The 21,776-nt window shown below is 42.1% G+C and overlaps 1 protein-coding gene across 1 annotated transcript in view; it reads right to left on the reverse strand.

Annotated features, from left to right (window-relative positions):
* Nucleotides 1-21,776, reverse strand: part of PRKCH (protein kinase C, eta) — a 376,249-nt gene that overhangs the window by 28,285 nt on the left and 326,188 nt on the right. The window contains exon 11 of the mRNA XM_006864635.1: nt 1,549-1,687. Coding sequence (XP_006864697.1) covers nt 1,549-1,687 — 139 coding nt within the window. The remainder of the gene's footprint in view (nt 1-1,548; nt 1,688-21,776) is intronic.

Below are 21,776 nucleotides of genomic sequence, written 5' to 3' on the forward strand. Positions count from 1 at the left end.
CTCTATATTCATGGACTAAGAAGAGAAGTACTAAGAGCTGGTGGCCAGGAGCAGACTTGCAGAATGTGCCCTTTGGAGATGTAAATTACTATATGTGCCTGAGTGGTTTTCTTTGTTTGTTTTTTAAAAAGCTAAAGTGGATAGAGAGAAATACTTTTAACTGATGGTACATGGAGGGGATTATAATCAATGTAATGAAGCAAGGTATATATGATTTGTTGAATGTAAAACTGATGATATGCCCTGTAAACTTTCACTCAATCCACAATAAAACCCAAAGTCATGTGGATGCAGATAATAATAATCACTTGACCTAGCCTCAATAGATGGATGAACAGAGCTCAACTAGAAGAAGAAGAGGAAAAAAAGAGTAATCTGATACAATGTGACGAACTTGACCTATACTTATGGATGCAGTAGCTCAAAAGAGGGAACACATTTTTACAGCGAGGATCATTCCTACCCCCTCTCTACACAGGGTAGACAGGGATGGGCAACTTGGACATTGGCTACCCAATATGGGGGTGGGGCAACAAAGGCAAGACGTAACTGGCTTACAACCTTTCAAGATGGAGCCTAGATCCAGAGGGCGTGGAGGAAGGTAGAAACTCCACTGAGTAGTATCCAATCTGTCTGTGTGGGGATGATGAAAGGAAATGGGGATAGGTCTCTTGTGGTACAATAGTGAATAATTGCTATCAGGACTGACTGTGAGGGTTGGAAATGTAAAGATAGACATTTTGTAGAAAAAGGAGGGGAGTGATCGACTTTGCAGTCCAGGAGCAAAGGTCCCTGGGACCATCAAGGGACAAGTGCAGAGTGTGGGACCATACACAGAGAAGCAGTGATGCCAGAGATGGAGGCAGAGAAGATGATGTGGAGAGATGGAGCTGCTGGGGACTTTAGACCCTGAAAGGGAGAGGGGCTGTGTGCTGACGACCGGGGGGCAGGCTTGCAGGGTATACCATTCAGTTGGTTGATGATGCATGGAGGGGATTATAACCATGGCAATGAAACGATATACGATAGAATGAATGTAAAACTAATGTTCTCCCATGTAAACTATCACATAATTCACAATAAAACATTGTTAAAAAAAACCCATATGGATTGGGATTCTACTCTGACATACAACAGGTAGTCATGTGTCAGAACTGAGTTCACAGCAACTAACTGCTACAAGGAAGAGACTCGGCTCACACATGGGAAAAATGAGGAATATTCATGAGTTTTTCTTTACTTCTGCTAAGTAGAGCTAGGATTAAATCACTGAGGAGATACTACAAGAAAAATAATAGTCAATGGAGCACACTTTGTTCTCACTTATGACTAGTCTATAGTAACCTCAAAGCTAAAAATTTCCTATGTAGACATACTAAGACATTTTCAGCCATCCTTCACAAAAGGAGCCATATGCGAGCTGGCCTGGAGGTGTCAGCTTTCCTGTTTTGCCCACAGAGCTGTAGAGCAGAAGCAACCTCTGGTATTGCTGAGTGGGGTTACTGGAGAGCTCGAATGTCAAAAGCTGCACCTAGTCATTGCACTTACCTCTGGAGCAATATAGTCGGGTGTACCGCAGAACGTTGCTGTGGTGGCCCCGTTACAGATCCCTTCTTTGCACATTCCGAAGTCTGCCAGTTTACAATGGCCTTCGTGGTCCAACAGGACATTGTCCAGTTTCAGATCTCTGAAAGAAACAGATAAGAGCATGTAATGGGGTCAACTTAGACATTGTTGTTCTTACGTGCTGTTGAGTCGGTTCTGATCTATAGCGCCCCTTATAGGATTTCCGAGGAGCAGCTAGTGAGCCTGCAGTTCAAATGATTTTCAGTCTGGTGCATTAACCCACAGCACCACAATAGGAGTGGCTACCTAAAATGAGGGGGCGATAAAGGCTTATAAGTTTTCAAGAGGGTGTTTAGTGTAAGAGTGTGTGGGGGAAGATAGAGTCCTCACTGAATAGTTTTCATCTTGTCTGGATGGGTCTGGCTAAAAGAGATGAAGATAAGATTCTTATAATTCAATAGTGAGTAATTGTTAATCATGACTAACTGCGACTGTCACAATTGTAAAGGTGGAAGTTTTGTAACAAAAACGGGGGAGTAGTGAATCTTACAGTCCAGAAACAAAGGACCCTAGGATCATCAAGGGAGAAGAGCACAAGCAGAATGCAAGACCTTATCTAGAGAAGCAGTGACGGCAGAGATGGGGACGTGGAGAGAGGGAGCAGCTGATGACTCTAGATTCATGGGAAGAGAGGGACTGAGAGTTGGCAGCCTGGAGGCAGACTAGCAGAATGTGCCCTTTGGTGGTGTAAATTATTATATACGCCTAAGTGTTTATTCACTTTAGTTTTTTGTTTTTTTTTTAACTGTTAACTGATGGTACATGGAGGGGATTATAATCATTGTAATGAAACAAGGCGTATGATTTTGTTGAATGTAAAACTGATGATCTGTCCTGTAAATTTTCACTCAATCCACAATAAAAATCTTTTTTAAAAAAAAGTATGTAATGGACCATCCCTCTGGATGAACTAGCTCAGGGTTAGACCACAATGTGACCTGGTGTGACTGAGTGAGCTTTCCTTCAAAAACTGCTCATGGTCTTTGCACTCCAGGTTCTCTAGGCTCAAAATGCTTAGAACAAGTCTCGGAATTTGCTTCATAGTTCCTAGATGATGAGTGCATATGACCGGCCTATCCACATATAAAAAGAGTCAGCTTCCCTTTAGAATGCAACATTTTCAGGAGTCCCACTTATCCTGAAAGTATAATCTACCCTTACCTTCCCCGTTTCCACTCTAGCATCCACTCCTGCCCACTGACGTTCACTTGAGGAACAATTTATTGGACAAGTGACTGACTGTGTCTGGAGCAGTGATAGGGTTCAAGTGCACAAAGATATTCATCCCTGAGGAGCTCACAGTATAACGAGGAGACAGACTTCTTAGACTAATAGATCTGTGATGGAAAGATTATAAGGTTCACAGTGCACTCAATAAAGGCTTGTTCAAAAATATATAAGGACAGGCTTCAAAAAGTTCATGGAACAATGGAATGAAAACACAAGGGAATTTTCCCACAACATGTTAGAAGACACATATATAATTTATATAGAGCTCTGATAGTGTACCTGTTATGAGTCAGGTTGCTAAACTCAAGATCAGCTGTTTTGTGGGAGAAAGATGAGGCTTTCTGCTCCTGTAAAGATTTACAGCTTTGAAAACCCTATGCAGGATAGCTATGAGTCAAAACTGACTCCATCCACACCACCACCACGTATATATATATGTGTGCATATATGTATGTGTGTATACACACACACACACACACACATATATATATATATGCACACTGACTTGACAACACAAGTGTTGTCAAATCAGTTCTGACCCATAGTAACCCCTGTATAGGATTTCCGAGGAGCAGCTGGTGAGCTTGAACTTCCGACCTTGTGGTTCAAACAGACCCACAATGCCACAAAACCAACTACTTCTGGTGTGGTACTGTAGGATCAAAACTGGACTGGGAATTATTATGTCAGCAGTTCAAATTCACTTGGAAACCCTATACAGAGTTACTCTGAGTCAGAACCGACTCGGCAGCAGTTAACAGCATACAATTTATTTATCCATTCATCTATTGGAGGACATAACTTGATTGCTTCCAGTTTGGGGCAACTATGAATAATGCTTTCCTTTTTTAAGGAGTTATGTGGTTAGAAGCAAACTTCAGTGAGGAGTCAGCTGCCCATCATGCAGGGGACACAGGTAGTGGCTACAGACAAGTCAGTGCATGTGGCCTCCCTGGACTTGGGTCTCCTGCTTCTATTCAGCTGGGAGAGGTGCTGCCCCCCTCACAGTGGTCGGAGCTGACTGCTGCGGTGATTCAGACTCATAAGATGTTGCGGAATGGCTTTCATGGCTCTGTTTCCATATTCCTGATCTGAGAATAAAAGATCTGTTGGCCTGCTTGGCCCAAGGGGAAAGACTGGCCTCTGTCCAGGCCTGGGCCATGCTGTGGGCTCAGAGGGAGGAGGTGCTGACAGGACTGGTGTGACCGATCCCCACACCGCCCTGTGAGTTGATATAGCCTGACCATGAAGGGCTCATGGACACACAGCAGTAGGCATGGGAACATGCCCAAGAAAGAGAATGGATTCCGGTCTTCCAGGAATGCCCGCTAAGTGTGGTTCCACCAGCAGCGTTTTCCAGGCACAGATCAATGGGAGAACAAAACAGACCTGCTCTTTGCTCCTGATGTGGAAAGGGAAGGGCGGGTGTAACGCCAAGGTGCCGCGAGTTTCTGCACACCCACTTCAGTAAAGCAGACCTTCCCTGCCTCTAAACCAGAGGGTTGGAGAACCTTTTTGCTGCCAAAATTTATAGAACACCATTCATGGGCCATACAAAGTTATCAACTTACGAATTAGCCTGCTATATTTGGTCAAACTTTTATGTGATGGCTGGAGTCCTGGTGTGGCGCTGTGGGTTAATGTGCTAGACTGAAAGGTCGGCTTGTATCACGAGGCCGGTGGTTCAAGCTCATCAGCCACTCATTGGAAACCCTATATAATAGGGTCGCTATGGGCCGGAACCAACTCGACAGCACTTAGCCACAACAACAAAACAGTGCGATAGCTAGAATCCTGGTCGGTGCTATGGGTTAAAGCACTGGACTACAAAGTCAGTTTGTACCGCAAACTCACCAGCCACTCCTTGGAAACCCAACAGGGTCACTATGGCTTGGAACCAACTCAACAGCACTTAACAATAGTGTTGATGGCTGGAACTGTGGTTGCGTTGCCAGGGTCAGACCAAATTATTTCAGGGGCCTTATACAGCCCACAGGAGTCCTGGTGTGACGCTGTGGGTTAATGCGCCAGACTGCAAAGCCATTTGAACTGCAAGGTCGGTGGTTTAAGCTCACCAGCTGCTCCTTGGACACCCTATACAGGGCCGCTATGGGTCAGCATCGACTCAATGGCACTTCACAACAACAATACAGCCTGCAGGCTGGACATTTCCTACTTTTGCTCTAAACCAAACCCAGCCTCCCACCCCATTCTACCTTCAGAATCTTTCTATTTCCCATACAAGGATTGTTTCCAGTGGGGTAAGATCTTTTTGCTTTGGTTTTTAGTTTGTGAACAAAGAAGGAGTTAAGTAGATTTTATACAATCCCTGAAGAAAGGAATACAGGAATGTATAGCAAATCTTTCTCCAGTGATGAAAGATTCAGAAGCTAATATGCAGTCCTCTGCAAATTTGTCAAAATTCATCCAAAGAGAAGATCATGGGCAAATGTTATGGAACAGCCTAGACACATAGAGACACACACAAAATGAGCAAAACTTATCTAACCCACATGGAGTTGGAATAGCAAGAGCCAGGGGTGGTGGGGGTTATGGTGGTTATTTACATGTTAGCGAGACTGCTGACAGGGTCAAGTTCAAACTGGAAAGACCTATCAAAGCTGGTCCTTCAGTTCCTCAGAGACTGATGGTAAACATTAGTGAGGCAGCTGGCTGCAACCAGAGATCAATCTGCGGCCCAGAGAGATGACAGGGCTGTGATGCATTGAGCCTGTGAGTGAACTTGGCTTCATTAACAGCAGATTCTAGGCCAGCGGTGCTGATCCATGTGGACCTGAGCCTAGAGTGCTCTGATTTTCCCACATTGCCAAACAAGGTTACTGAGTTTCTGAACCTTCCCGAAGCTGCTATGCCTGGTAAGGTTTCGGAAAAAACTTTCTCAGGCAACAGGAACAAGTGCTAACAGAAACCCACACTGGTCTTACTGCGCGTAAGCTAACCTGAGATTGCTCAAGAGAGTTTGTGAGTAACATCCCAGGTAAGAGGTCTGATTACTTCTTACTCAGCTACTGCCACGGGGAGCAGGGATTGTTCTGGGAGAGAAAGGTGCTTAGCAAGCAGTTCTGTAAGTCCCTGGTCACAAGGCTCCATGCAAAGATGATTAGAAACACAGCCTCATTGTTCCAGAGACAGAGCTGAGCAGCACATCCTGCTCACAGAATGCTTGGGGGCACAAAGGCAGGTTACACACCTTAGTCCTGACTCCGCAGTCTAATTTTAGGTATTCTCAGAACAGTACAAGCCCTGGGGGGGTGGGGGTAGGAGGGGAGGAAGAGCCATTACCAGTTTTTCACCAAGTACTTCTAGTAGGACACAACTCTCAAGATGGGATCCCAAGGGGTTTCAGGTTTCCGCTCTTCCTTCCCTCAGCTCAAATACTGCACACATCTCTACTGTTGCGTATTTCCTGATTTCCCCAGACATACCAGTTGCCATGAGCCCTGGTATGGTGCTATTGGATAAGCACTGACCTGGCAACCACAAGGCTGGCATTCAAATCCACCAGTCGCTCTCAGAAACCCTATACAGGTTCGCTATGCACTGGATTTGACTCGATGGTACACAATACCAACAACCAGGTTCCATCGAGTCAATTACAACTCAAGGCAACGCTACGTGTGTCAGAGTACACTGTGTTCCATGTGCACCACAGGGTTTTCAATGACTAATTTTTTTGAAAGTAGATCATCAAATCTTTCTTCTGGGTGAACCTGAACTTCCAGCCACTTTGTTAGTAGATGAGCACATTAAGCTTTTGCACTACCCAAGAACACAGCCAAGGTCAACTCTGGTCCCTAGGGCATCTGGTTCATGCATCGATTAGCGCACACGTTGCGTTGTATTCCAGAGAGTGTCTGTCTGTCTGTGTCTATCTTCTCCATTAGCAGGGCTTGGGCCTTACTCCTCTCTAGCTCCAGCTCAGTACTGAGCAAAAAGACGGTGAGGTGAAAACCTTTCAGAAGGATACTTCTGGGGACACCCTGGGCAGCTCAGTTGTTGTTGTTGTTGTTGTTAGGCATCATCAAGTTAGAGCGACCCTATGCACAACAGAAACACTGCCCGGTCCAATGCCAACTTCACAATTGATGCATCATGTTTCAATAAATATTCTGGTGCTGACTGTGTTCCACTGCCATTCATAAGGTTTTCAGTGACTAAATATTCGAAAGTAGTTCGTCTTTCCTTCTTCCTAGTCTGTCTTCATCTGAAAGCTCATCTGAAACCTGTCCACCCTAGGTGACCCTGCTGGTGTTTAAAATACCCATGGCCTAGCTTCCAGAATCACAGCAACTCACAAGTCACCAAAGTACGACAAACTGACCAATGAGTGATGATGGGAAGCTCAGAATCTGTCTTATTTTAAGAGAAGGAAGAAAAATTCATAAATTTCACAGAGTACCCTTTTACCCAAGTATTTAAACTTATAAAAAGTCATGGACTTCACCTCTTAGTGACAGATCTGGGAGGGAAGAGAAGAATCCTGAGAGCTAAGTTCAAATTCTTTTCTGCAGTGTGTTTGTAGAGGGAAACTTATTTAGGAAGGGACGTTATAAAGCACAAAGAACCTACAGGAAATAGTTTCCTCTTGGTGACTTTTATTCAAATAGAAGAGCAAGCCTTTGAGAGGGTTGGTCAAATACAAAGCCTACAGAGTCATTTACCGTCATGGTCAGCTTCTACTCTAAAGGTAAATAATGGGCTTTGTTGAAAATCAAGGTTCAGGGAGCAAAAGTCAAAAAGAAAAAGAAAAAAGCCACCCTATGACTTCTGACTTTAATTTAAAATACACAGAGAGAGCTCAGAATTTGGCTTTGGAGTTTCTCAGCCTCCTATGCCAACATGTGACTTAGCAGCCAAACTTAACAAGGCTACACAATGAGGATTACAAGTTCATACAGGGCAGAGGCCCAGATCACAAGATGCCAAACACACGACTAAGGATTCACCATTCATGAGCTCACTGAGCACCAGTATTTACTAGCTAGTTCTTTGTCATGCCAGCAGAGAAGGGTAGAAAGAGTTATTCTAGCATCTAGGATTGTGTGAAAGAAAAGTCTATTGTTCTAGCTGGGTAATCAGGGGTATTTAACATGCCCACAGGAGTTTCACAGAGGATTCCCAAGTGGTGGAACACAAAGGAGATTCAGAAATTGAATGCATTTTGCTTCCATCATGAGTTATTCTGAGAATAATAAAATTGGATGGCTAGAGTCTCACTGCTTAGCTCACTAGAATCAGTTACACCACCAAAAGACATAGAGGAAAGTGAAAGGTGACCCTACTGACAATGAATCTGAGGTCTGTTCACACGCACAGACTCACCATTTTCAGTGTATGTTTTAAACTGTTGTCACGGGCACTTTAAAACATATACAAAATATAGAGGCTAATACAATCTCTCCCATACTCACCAGGGCGTCCTGGTGTGATGCTGTAGGATAAGCACTGGACTGCTAATAAATAGCAAGAATGGCGGTTCAAATCTACCAATACAGGGTCACTGTGAGTCGGAACCCACTTGACTGCACCTCAACAAGACAGATAGGCCCAATCTTGTTTCTAACCAGTTTTTTTCAGATCATTTTAAAGCAAATCCACATCAACTAATATAACCTATAAATATTTTAATATTTGTATCTAAAAGATGATTCTTCAACAAAATACAACTTTGTACCAGTATCACAGCTAAAAATTTTTTATATATAATTCCTTAATATCATAAACTCTGTAGTTTGCATGCTGTTGCCTATTTGCACATTTGTATGTACGTGTATCTAGAAAATTTTGAGAAATCTTCTGAGGATAAGAATAATAGTGGCATCAGTTGCTACCATACCGTAAAAAAGCAAAGTGCTTTATCTGTGTTATCTTATTTTTGTCCTAAAAACAACCATGTGAAGTAGGTTCTAGGTCAAATACAGCCAGTCAGTGGTAAAGGCAGGATTAGAGCAGAAGTCTGTTCACTTCCAAGGCCTAGAACTTGTTACTCATAACAACAAACACTCTCCCTTCTGCCTAGTGGTGTCATTGACAAATCCTCCTGGTAGACCATTTCCTGAGAGGACTTCACCCATCAAAAAACAAGAGCCATCCTAGAGAATCAACTAATATCCTATAATGTTAAGTTCTGTCGAGTTGGTTCCAACTCATAGCGACCCCGTTTAGGGTGGTTTCCAAGGAGTGGCTGGTGTGTTTGACTTACCAACTTTGTGGTTCTCAGTCCAGTACTTATCCTACAGCACCACACCAGTACTCCCTAGAATGTTAAGTGTCGTCGAGTCAATTCTAACCCATAGCGACCCTGTATAGGGTTTCCAAGGAGCAGCTGGTGAGCTTGAACCACCTACCTTACAGTTCAAACGACTTTGCAGTCTGATGCATTAGTCACAGCGTCACACCAGGACTCCATACTCTGTATAATACACTATGACAAAAGGATATTTTTGCAGATCTCTATGAAATGCAAGAGGAGTCCTGGTGTGGCGCTGTGGGCTAATGCGTCAGAATGCAAAGTCATTTGAACAGCAAAGTCCGTGGTTCAAGCTCACCAACCTTATGGTTCAACCTGGCCTTGCATTATCCTACGGCACTCAAACTTGTGAATCCAGAGGAGTTGAGTTGTTTTATATAATCCTTGAAGGAAGAAGCTTACAGAGTGCCTAACAAATTTCTCTCCAGTAGTGAAAGTTTCAGAAAAATAATATACTGTCCTCTGCAAATTAGTCAAAATTCATTCAAGGAGAAGAATGTGGGCAAATGTTATGGGACAGCATTTGCTAAGAGTGAGTATTTCAAAACAAAAACATATATAGTACTGGCTTATATTTTTGGTGTCTGAATTTACATAAACTTGAATTTCCCCCCCAGTAAGACTGATGAAGTTAAATGGATAAAAACGAACTTTGAAAAATCACTGAAATACCCAAAGCCTAATTTAATTTTATCATGGGTTAGATAGCAGTGGCCCTTGTCACTGACACAACATTTCAACCATTCTCACATCTAGCGAATCTCTGAGCATCGGCCTCATTTGAGTCAGACACTGGGAATGAGCGTGTGGTTGGGGATTTAACAGTAACCAAAGGGGTACCCTCCACATCCTCAGAAAACTGAACGTCTGGTGGAAGAGTCTGACAATTGGGTAATCACACCAGTGAATTTATAATTACATGCTATGATAAGTACAATTTTTTAAAAAAAGGAATATATACATAATGGGATTTAGTCCTGGGATGTTCCCCACCCCCAAAAAACCACCCCTCAGCTTTTCAGCAGAGCTGTGACGATTGTTAATCAAGGAAAGAGAGAGAAAGAAGGGAAAACAGCATTGTAGGCAGAGAGAAGACAGGTGAGGGGGAGCGCAGCACATGAAGGAACTAAAGTGTAGCGTGGCTGGAGAAGGAGTGAAGGAAACGGCCCCAGCTACATGAGGCAGGACCCTGTGGGCTTTCCGTGAGGTTTTCAGTCTTTAGTCTAAGATTAAAAGAGAAGGCACTGAACAGTTTTACACAGGGCAGGGATGACACTGGATTTGTAATCTGACAGGACGGGTCCAGCTCCAGCATGGAGAACAGATTGGAGGGTTGAGAGTGAATCTGAAGAGACCAGTTGGGAAGCTATTGGAGCACCCAGAAAAGAAAAGACAATGGCCAGAACTAGGGTGGGGGCAGTAAAAGTAGAGAGAAGAGGGTGGATTATGAATGAAGGCATTTAATAACGGAAGATGCAAAGAGCAAAAGAGGTGTCACAAACACAGTCACGGTTCCGGTTCACAGAATTTATTTTGGACATGAAAGAGTAGCTATTTATTTATTTATTTTAAATATCCAAGTGGAGATGCGTTAACAGGCACTGAAGAGAAGTGGCTAGAACTAACAGGAAAGGGCAAAGCTGGATATACAATACAAATCAGCAGGATGTGAATGAGTTCTCCTGGGGAAAGGTAATACGGTGGGAGGAAGAGGACCTGGGGCTGAGTCTTGAAAGGAGAATATCCTAAAGATGAGATACCTGATTAATTTGATCACAGATACTAGTGACAGACTCAGAATGGCCCTTCCTAGAGTGGGGTCAGCATAGCTGAGCTGTGAAAGTTGCAGGTGCCTAACTCTTCTGCTTCCCTGGGGGACACCTTTAGGCTTGTTAGGACTTTGTTGTTGTTGTTGTTAAGTGCCACTGAGTCGGTTCTGACCCTTAGCAACCCTGTATAGGGTTTCCAAGGAGTGGCTGGTAAGTTTGAACCGCCAACCTTGTGGTTGAGTGTTTATTCTACAGTGCCACACCAGTACTTAAAGGGATGAGAAAATGTCAACTATATACATTAAACAAGGAGTCCAGTGGCACAATGGTTAAGTGCTCAGCTGCTAACTGAAAGATTGGCAGTTCAAACCCACCAGCGGCTCCACAAAAGAAAGATGAGGCAATCTATTCCTGTAAAGATTTACAGTCTTGGGCACACAATGTCGGCGGTTCAAACCCACCAGTTGCTCCTCAGAAACCCTATACAGGGTTGCCATGGCTGGGAATCAACTAGACAGCACTTAATAACCACAAAAGTAACAAATAAAATTGCTATTTATTAGAAGCAACCTAACAACAATGGGTTTTGGTTTGGAGGATATATTCAAAATTCCCATGAAAGCTACTTGTAAAATGGGAATCTGAACACAGTCTGGTGGATTTTTCTAGGCTAAATTCTCAATTTCTGCCACATAATGTGATGTTCTTGTGGGTGTATATGTATTTTATTTTAAGCAGATATTTGTTATTGTATCTTATAATAGCAACATTTTGAAACAAGCTCATTTATGTACTAATGGGGGAGCTAAATAAATTATGAACAATCCATAACTTTTTATGGAAGTTTAAAATTTTTATGTAGAACTAAAAATGTAGGAAAATGCCTATAGCAGAATTTTTTGTATCTTTTGAGAATGATCTTTTTATTATAAAAGTAATACTGTCATCATATAAAAATCAATCACTGCTGAAAAAGAGACAATGATGATGGTTTCATTTTCTTCCAGTCTTTTCTGCTCAATGTTTTACTAACTAGATGTAACTTGCTTTTCTCAGCAAGTATTTTGGTCCTATTTCTACATCCTATAAATATAGCTTGGCTTCATCCTCTGAGATGGTTATACACAATCCCATCATACACCACAATTTAACTAGTCTCCTCCATGAACATTTAGGTTACTGGTAATTTTCTTGTGCAACTTCAAAGTCTTAGTGAATACTCTTTGTACATTTGTAGTGTTTATTTAGGATACATTTCTAAACTTGGAAATGCTGTGCCAATGGCTATAACTATGTAAATTTTAAATCCATGTTGATCAACTGCCATATTGTATCAAATTATATTTCTACAAGAGTAAATGGGAGTGTCATTTCTTGACTTCCTCAGTCAGGGTTAAATGTAACTATCTTTGTAATCCTTGCCAATCTGCTAGTAAATAATGATCCCGTGTCTTAAATTTATTTTTTGTTTACTAATGAAGTTAGGCTTTAAAAAATATTAAATGTATATTGTTGTTAAGTGCTGTCGAGTTTGTTCTGACTCGTAGTGACTCTATATACAATAGAACAAAACACTACCCAAGTCTGCATCATCCTCATAATTGTAATCTTAAAACTACTGCTGCTGTCACTGTGCAAATCCATCTCGTTGGAGGTCATCTTTTTTTTTTTTTTTGCTGACCCTCCATTTATCAAGCATGATGACCTATAGGGATCTACAGAGACCGATCCCTCCTCATATCATGTCTGAAGTATGAGAGACGAAGTCTGGCCATAAGGACTTCTAAGGAAGTCTTTCTGTACTTCTTCCAACACAGATTTATTTGTTCTTCTGGCAGTCCATGTGCTTTCAATATTCTTGTCCAGCACCACAACTCAAATGTGTCAATTCTTCTAACCTTTCTTATTCATTGTCCAACTTTCACATGCATCTGAGGCTCGGGAAAATACCATGGCTTGGGTAAAGCACACCTTAGTCCTCAAACTGACATCTTTCCTCTTGAGCACTTTAAATAGGTCTTGTGTAGCAGACTTTCTTAATGCAATACATCAGTTGAATTCCTGATTGCTGCTTCCATGTGTGTTGATTGTGGATGCAAGCAAAATGAGGTTTTAGACAACTTCTGTTTTCTCTCCATTTAGCTTGATGTTATTGGTCCAGTGGTGAAGATTTTTGTTTACTTCACACTGAGGTGCAACCCACATTGAGGCTGCCGTGGTCTTTGATCTTCATCAGTATTTTAAGTTCTCTTCACTTTCAACAAGCAAAATTATATCATCTACTGTTTCCTATGAGGCTTTCACCAATTCTGATGCTAAATTCTTCTTCATATAATCTACTTTTCTTGGATTATTTGTTCAGCATACAGCTTGAATAAATATGGTGAAAGGATACAAACCTGATTTTAAAGCATTCAGTATCCCCTTGTTCTGTCCTAACGACTGCCTTTGGTCTATGTGCAGGTTCTTTATGAGTACAGTTGGGTGTTCTAGAATACCCATTCTCTGCAGTGCTAGCCATAATTTACAGTTGTAAACATTTGCATAATCTGTAAAGTACAAATAGTGTAGTGGTTACAAATTGGGTTGTTAACCTCAATGTCAGCAGTTCGAAACTACCATCCATTCCGCAGGAGATGAGACTTTGTGTTCCTGTAAAGATTTACAGCCTTGAAAACTCCATGCAGGGTCGCTAAGTGTCAGAAGTGACTCAATGGTACACCACCACCATAAAGTACAGATCTTTATGGTATCCTCTGCTTTCAGCCAAGATCCAGCTGATGTCAGCAGTCAACAGTGATATCCCTTGTTCCATGTCATCATCTGAATCTGGCCTGAACCTCTTACAGTTCCCTGTCTATGTACTGTTGCAGCCAATTTTGAATTATCTACTGCAAAACTTTACTTGCATGTGATATTAAGGACATTGCTTGATGATTTTGCATTCCATTGAGGAGCCTCTCTTAGGAATGGGCACACATAGGGATCTTTTCCTAGCAGTCAGCCAGGTAAGTTGTCTTTCAAATTTCTTGGCATAGATGAATGAATGCTTCATGTGCAACATCAATTTGTTCAAAGATTTCAATGTGTATTTTATCGATTTCTGGAGGCTTGTTCTTTGCCAGTGGCTGCAGTGCTCCTCAGACTTCTTCCTTCAGTACCGTTGGCTCTGGATCATATGCTACCTCTTGAAATGGTTGAACACTGATCATTTATTTTTGATACAGTGACTCATACACAAATAATGCATACATAGACACATACACACACATGCACACACACACATATACAAATCCAAACCACTGCCTTTGAGTAGCTTCTGACTCATAGGGATTCTAGACGACAGAGTAACAACTGCTCTGTAGTGTTTCCAAGGCTGTATATCTTTACAGAAGCAGACGGCCTCATTTTGCTTTCTTAGAGCAAGTGGTAGAGTCAAGCCACTTACCTTTCAATTAACAGCCCAATGCTTAACTGACTGTGCCACTAAGGCTCTTGAATGAACATGCGTGGTGTATATTTGTTCTTAGTAAGGGGTAGTCCAAAAGGGAAACAGGTGTGTGCATGTGTGTGGTGTGTGCAAGTACAGTAAAAATACAAATAGCTGCTTGATATGAGTGATGTGGCCCATAAAAGGATATAAACCAGAATGTATAATAAACATTTCATAGTAATAGCAATTTCATATGATTGTTGTTGCTGTTGTTAAGTGCCATTGAGTCGATTCCAACCCATAGCAACCCTATATAGGGTTTCCAAGGAGAAGCTTGTAACTTGAACCACTAACCTTGCAGTTCAAATGACTTTGCAGTCTGACACATTAGCCCACAGCGCCACACCAGGACTCCTTCATATGATAACAATATTATAACATATGCGACCTAAGCATTTATGGGGAATGCGATGGCTCTGTAAGATAAATACTGGACTGCGAAGCACAAGGTCAGTGGTTTGAGGCCACCAGTAACTGCTCCTGCAAAGATTTACAATCTTGGAAACCCTATAGTGGGTCATGAAGAGTTAGTACTGCCTCAACGGCACTTAACATACATACATATAGGGTCCTGGTGTGGTTTTGTAGGATAAGCTGTGGACTACTAACCACAAGGTCAGCAGTTCATATCCACCAGCTCCTCCTCGAAAACTATATAGGATTGCTGTGAGTTGGAACCAACTTGATTGCTACTAACAACATACACACACATATGTATGCATGTATGTATGTAAATTTATATTTAAATTCCATTTGTATATCTATGACCATGGCCTATTCTAAGTCTTAACCCATTTTTTAAAAAATTGATTTTTTTTTAAAGAAATGTCACCACACATAATGAATAGTAATAATGTATCTGCTGCAAATATTACTTCATGGTTTGCTTTTCAACTTTGCTTACTGTAAGTTTTATATTTTCATGTACTCAAATTGATTATGGTTTCTAGGAAACAAAGAGAGGAGAGGAGAAAGAGAGACCAGATAAAAGAGAAACGCTAAAAGTCGATTTCTGGCTGACATGTTTATGAGTGATATTTATATTCTTCAGTGTTAGTTTCTAAATTTCTTATGGGAATCATACATTATTTTCATAAACTAGGGAAATCACTAAAATATATGTTTATATTCATATATTTTTGGCCTTGATTATTTTTAGTTTCTGTGCCTTTTAAGGCCTGAATTTCCAAAGAAGATGTGTAGGAAAATTACTCAGTGGTAGGAATGGAAAGGATTTCTTAGGAACTCAGGCGTCATGCACACTGAACAGAATCATCTTCCTCACAAAAATTCTGGGCCCAAAATTGTGGACACAGGATTCCCAGCCTGTTGCCACATGCTTATTTTTCTCTACTGAAACTACCTACAATGCCCCCCATATATAGAAAGGGTATGGGTGGCACTTGGATTTTCAACAGTCCCACGGTGTGCATGCAGTCTTAACCAAGTTAAGTATGAAAATGAAGCGGTTGTTGAGACGAGTAACATTCCTAATAAGTAAGAGAGCTTTTCCACATCATTTCTAATGAAACAACACCCTATCTGGTTTTCTAAGTCTGATATATTGAAACACCTGTTCAAGACCCGTTATGTGAGACCTGAACATTTATCATTATGAAGCTGAATGGAAGATAATTCATTTTCTAATAAGTACAGAAAATAGTCAATAAGACCACTTCCAACCCAGAAAAACATCTCCTCAGAATGCTTTTCTGAGGCTCTCGCTTTGCTCCACCTCTTCATACTTCCTCCCAATAAGTACAAAGGCTGAGAAATGGTCATAAAAATGACCTCTGAGAAAAAAAATCTTGCTATCAAACCTTTTTTGGGTGCAAACAGTTAATATGCTTGGCTGTTAACCAAAATATTGGAGGTTCAAGTCTACCCAGAGGCTCCTGGCAATCGACTTCCAAAGAATCAGCCACTGAAAACCCTAGAGCGTACAGTTCTGCTTTGACACAGATAGGATCTCCATGAGTCATAGTTGATTCTGCTGTGACTGACAAAAACTAGTAAAGTAGGGCCTGCGACTCACCAATGAAGCCCATAGACCAGGTGTTGGTCTCGATCCAGTTGTGAGGGTTTGATGCCTTTGGAATGCAGGCACCACATTCCTACCTTTGCCACCACTGTGTACACATGGAGGCAACTAACTTGAGCAAAGGGACCAAGAGGATTCCTCTCTCTTTGTCCCATGGTAGGAAAATATGCGCAAGGGCAACATTCAGTGACTCTTGGGACAAATGCAGTAGGAAATGAGTTTGATTAACACCCATGGTGTGCAGATGATGTGTCTCCACAGGGCCATCAAATAAATGAGCCATCAAGCTGACAGGTTAGCCTTAAAATTCTCCTGCTTCATCCCATGTCCTCTGCCCCTAGGAGGGTTGAAATCGCCGGGTTAAAGAGGCACAAATGCACGTAAGAGCTCTTTACAGTACTTCTATTTTACAGTGGCCAAGAAAACCTCTCTCACTGGCTCTTCCTGCCAACACATTTCTTACATGATACCTAGCAGTGTTCAGTTCACAGATGGACTAGCAAGGGCAGAAAAGCAGGTCTCAGAGAAAGACACAAGGAGATGATAATCCCTCGGCAGGTTAGAGGTTCCTGACCATTGAGCCTGGCTCTGACAGAGACAGGTTGCTGGGGCCAAGGGTCTATCTGGGCTTGCAAATCCAAGGGAGAAGTAAAGAGGTCAACACAAGTCAAATCATGCCTCACTTCTGAGTTTTCCTCCAAAGGCAGAAAGCTGAGTGCAGTTGACCCATGGAAACCACCTCTAAGGCGGCTTGGCTTCCTGGCTGCAAAAATCCAACCAAGAAATGGAGGTTTTTTGCTAGTGAGTCACTCAAGGGCAAAAACATAAACTGGGTGAGAGAGCCACCGGGGATTCTGAGGTCCTAAAGGACACGGAGGACCTCCTTGCTGGTGGGCTGGCTGCAGGGCACATGCCAAAGGTGAACTAAGAAAGGATTACCAGAGAGAAGGACTCAGAATTTGATCCCTCTTACACAATAAGAGCCTAATCACAATCAGTGGAGTAGGCTGTGAAGTAGACTTGTGGATAGCCAGGGGCTGACACAGACTACCAGGTTTATGTACCGATACCAATAAACAAGCTTATATAGAGATAGTCTATACACATTACAAGGAGCTCTGGTAGTGTAGTGGTTACGAATCGGGCTGCGAACCGCAAGGTCAGCAGTTTGAAACTACCAGCTGCTCCGCGGGAGAAAGATGAGGCTTTCTGTTCTCATAAAGATTTACAGCCTCGGAAACCTTATACAGGATCGCTATGTGTCGAAACCAACTCGACGGCATATAACAACAACAACAACAATACACATTACAGGGTTCCTTTTTTCCAGTTGCTTTCCATTCAATTCCAATTCATGGTTACCCCCAGTGTGTCAGATAGAACTGGGTCCACGGGGTTTTCTTTTTTAAAAAATATTTTATTGTGTTTTAGGTGAAAGTTTGGAGTCCTGGTGTTGTGGCATCATAGGAAAAGCACTTGATGTCAAGGTTGGCTTGAACTGTAAGGTTGGCAGTTCAAACTCACCAGCCGCTCCTTGGAAACCCTATACAGAGTCACTATGGGTCAGAATCGACTTGATGGCACATAACTACAACAATAGATGAAAGTTTACACAGCAAATTAGATTCTCCTTCAACAATTCCGACACAACAATTCAAAGACAGACACCCAGAGATGTGTTCCACTGTTCCACGACACTGACTACAATCCCCACAATATGTCAATATTTTCACCATTTCTACCCTGCCTGCCCCATCCATCTAGGTTCCCTGGCCCCTCTTTGCCTTCCATCTTTGCTTTTAGAGAAATGTTCAGCATTTGACTCTGTAGAGTTGCTTGTTTTAAAGAAGCACATGTCTTATGGGTGTTATTACTTGTTTTAAAGGCTAATCTATCAATTGGCTGAGAGTTTTCTCAAGTAAAGTTGAGGAAAAAGGGCATCTTAGGTGATGGTTTTGGGGTTGAGTCCTGGTGTGGCACTACAGGGTAATGCACTGGACGCCAAGGTCAGTTTGGGTGGCAAGGTCGGTGGCTCAACAGCGGCTCCTTGGAAAAACTATCCAGGTCTATATGACTTGGAACCAACACAAGGTACTTAACAATAACAACAACTAGTCTATTAGTCTAGTAAGTCTGCTCTTCTTTATGAATTTAACTTTTGTTCTCTATTTCTCTCCCATTCTAACTTTCTTGTGTTCCTGGTCACATGGTTAGTAGCAGGAGCTGGGCCTCCTCTAGTTTTTTTGGTTTTGTTTTATTTGGTCTCCGGCTCATCTAGGTCATTGTTTCTGTGGACCCACTTCTGCTTTGAGCCTGTAGTTTTCTTCACTGTCCTTTTCTCCAGATGAGAAGAAAGCAATACTCCTACCTTGGATGATTGCTTGGAAGCTTTAAAGACCCCAGGCAGTCAGTACTCATCCGACTAGCGTGTAGAACATTATCTTGAAGAGCAAAGTTATGCCAGTTGACCCAGTTGTCCCCTGAGATTCATAGGGTTTTCAAGCACTGATTTTTTGGAAGTACACAGCCAGACCTTTCTGCCTAGGTGCTCTTGGGTAGACTCAAGACTTGAAAATGTAGTTAGGTTAACAGGCAAGTACATCAACTGTTTCAACCACAGGGACTCGGAGAGGCCCCCACCGCTAGCCATGACCACGCAAGATTCCTATTATCATTGTTATGAAGTGGGGACTGCTAAGGTTCTATTCTCAGAGAGATGAAGCAGACAAATGAGATGTCATGACAAACACACAGACCCACAAGTGAATGGACCATGAAATATCTTGGCCTGTCTAGTTAGGCTGGTTCCCTCTACCAGAAGCACACGGCTACCCATACTATAAAAGGACACAGATCTGGTAGCACCTGAAGACGTTGGGAAATCATGATGTTCTTGCTTGGCTAAGGTTAGAATTACTTTTCAGTTTGGGATAAACAAGCAGCAAATGTTGTAACAGCCAGTAGGCACACATGCATAGCCAGTGAAAGGAAGTCTGAGCACTGTCAGGAGGGGGTGATGTGTGGAGTGTTTTACGACAGGAAGGCATCAAGTTTACAGAACCAACCTCAGGAAGGGATGTGCAGGCTGCTTTTGGCAACTGGCTAAACACAAACCATTGGCAGCATTAATACTGCTTTTTGCAACATCAGAGGGGAGGTGACTTTCTGACTTGAACCGGAACTTTTGGCCACCTCAGCAGGTCTCATCTGGCTACCTGCTATCCCCATCAGAGATGAAACCCAAAAGGACACTCTCAGGTCCTTGGATTTAATATGTGCCCCACAATTTAAATTTCCTTTGTTCTCTATGTTTTGCATAAAAAGCCTTGTTTCCCTCATCAGATTAAAAAGTCCAAGGATAACGCTACTTGTAATGGCAGATTAGATATATGACAACAGCAAACAATGCAAAATAATTTTTTTTCCTGAAAAAGTGCCTTTGAGAGAATTTACCAATATTTTTAAGCACCGACTCTGTCCCCAGCACTTGGTTTTACAATCGCTGAACCCAGGCTTCCTAAGACAGTCATTTTAGTTGTTCATTTAAAAAATATAATTGAGTATTTCTATGTAGAGATCCTGTCCAAAGAATGTTTCCGATTTTATATCGTAGTATTCTTCTTAGTAGAAGTAATCTATTAAATGTATAGGTGTCCTTGGATGGTCCAAAGAGTGAATGTGCTTGGCTGCTAACAGAAAGGTTGAAGATTCAAGTCTCCCTGAGACATGTGGGAAGAAAGCCCTGGTTCTACTCTCAGCCATTGTCAACCGTCGGGAGCACAGTTCTACCCTGACACACAGGAGATCACCATGAGTCAGATTCTACTCATTGGTAACTGGTTATTGAATGTATTAATGTGAATAATCACAGCTTCGTAAGACCTTAAAAATAAACATAATCCACAAATAAGGGAGGGATTTCTTTTTTAGTTTCCCTGTGTTATTTGTATTTAGAGAGTATGACCATGCCTGTAAGCAAAAGCAGCAGATGAGACTTTTTAAGGTCTCACTCATTTTTGCCTGAAGGGTGGATTCATCTTAACCCAATGAAGAATGATTATTTCACTTTGGTCAATTTCCCTAGCACCCCAATTTCTCCGTTAAGGTTGCTAGATGATAAACCTTAGTCTAAATAGGTGGTGGTCGCTAACTCTGGATTTTGTTCCATAAGTAGCTTATACAGCAAAATCATATATGTCCACATGCACACTCCAAACCCCACTGCCATCAAGTCAAATCATAGCAACCCTGTAAGACAGTGCAGAACTGCCCCATTGGGTTTCCGAAGCTGTCATCTTTACAGAAGCAGACTCTAGTAGTATCTTTCTCTTACGAATGGTTGGGTTTGAACTGCTGATCTTACTGTGCCACTAGGGCCCCCTACGTATATTCCAGATGCAATCAAAGACCTTTTGCTAACTTAAGATTTAATGCAAAAATAATAATGGGGCATATTTTCCATTTCCTGGGGAACAAGAGTCAACACTGATGACCTTATTTGGTAACAAATCCACAGTGGCCAATCCTGGAGACAGAGAACATCCAGAAGCACAGCCAAGAAGGGAACCCTGTGCTGCCCAGACTGACAGAGGCCAATGGAAATCCGCAACTACGCTCTGATGGAGAGTGCCACTCCCATTTACCTCCTCAGTCGGCTTCCTTGTCTTCCCTGTGTGACTTGGGGAAGTCACTAAACTAACCTCCATCAGTGCAATGTTAAGAGGCAGTTCAATGTGAGGTTAAAGGTACAGACTTTGGAGCCTGCGTTTGAGTCTTGGGACCTACCATTCATTAGCTGTGTGACTTGGGGCAAGTTGCAAAACTACTCTGTCCTTCCTTATTCAGCACGATAACAAAACTTCCTGTCCCACAGAAGCTATGAGTTGTTAGATGTGAATTGCTTAGAACAGTGCCTGAAACTCATTAAGTGCTACAGAAACCTTAGCTAGGATGTCATCAGAGAAAAACCATATAAATTCGTCTGATCTATCACCTAAAGTTTTGATAAATATAAAAACCAATAAAGGATATCAACAATAAATTCTAGATGTTGACTGTCAACGTTTGGGTCTTGGGCAGGGGATTCTAATATATTGTTAAGTGTCACAAGTGGCTTATAAACAACTCTCTGGGTGACATATCAAGGAGCCAAAGTGCCAAAACTGGTTGGACATATAGGACCACAGCCTGCCACTAGTATTTCAGGCAATGGATACAATGTCTCAAGAACTAGTTTGGCTCCATCAGTCACAACACCTTTGTCTACCTCACCGGTCTCTGCCAAAATCAAATTCGGAAACACTGAGATGTAGGAATTCAAATCAGTTCAGTATCAGCAGCTCCAAT

This window comes from Chrysochloris asiatica, unplaced genomic scaffold (assembly GCF_000296735.1).
Source record: "Chrysochloris asiatica unplaced genomic scaffold, ChrAsi1.0 scaffold00067, whole genome shotgun sequence".
Lineage (NCBI taxonomy): Eukaryota > Metazoa > Chordata > Mammalia > Afrosoricida > Chrysochloridae > Chrysochloris > Chrysochloris asiatica.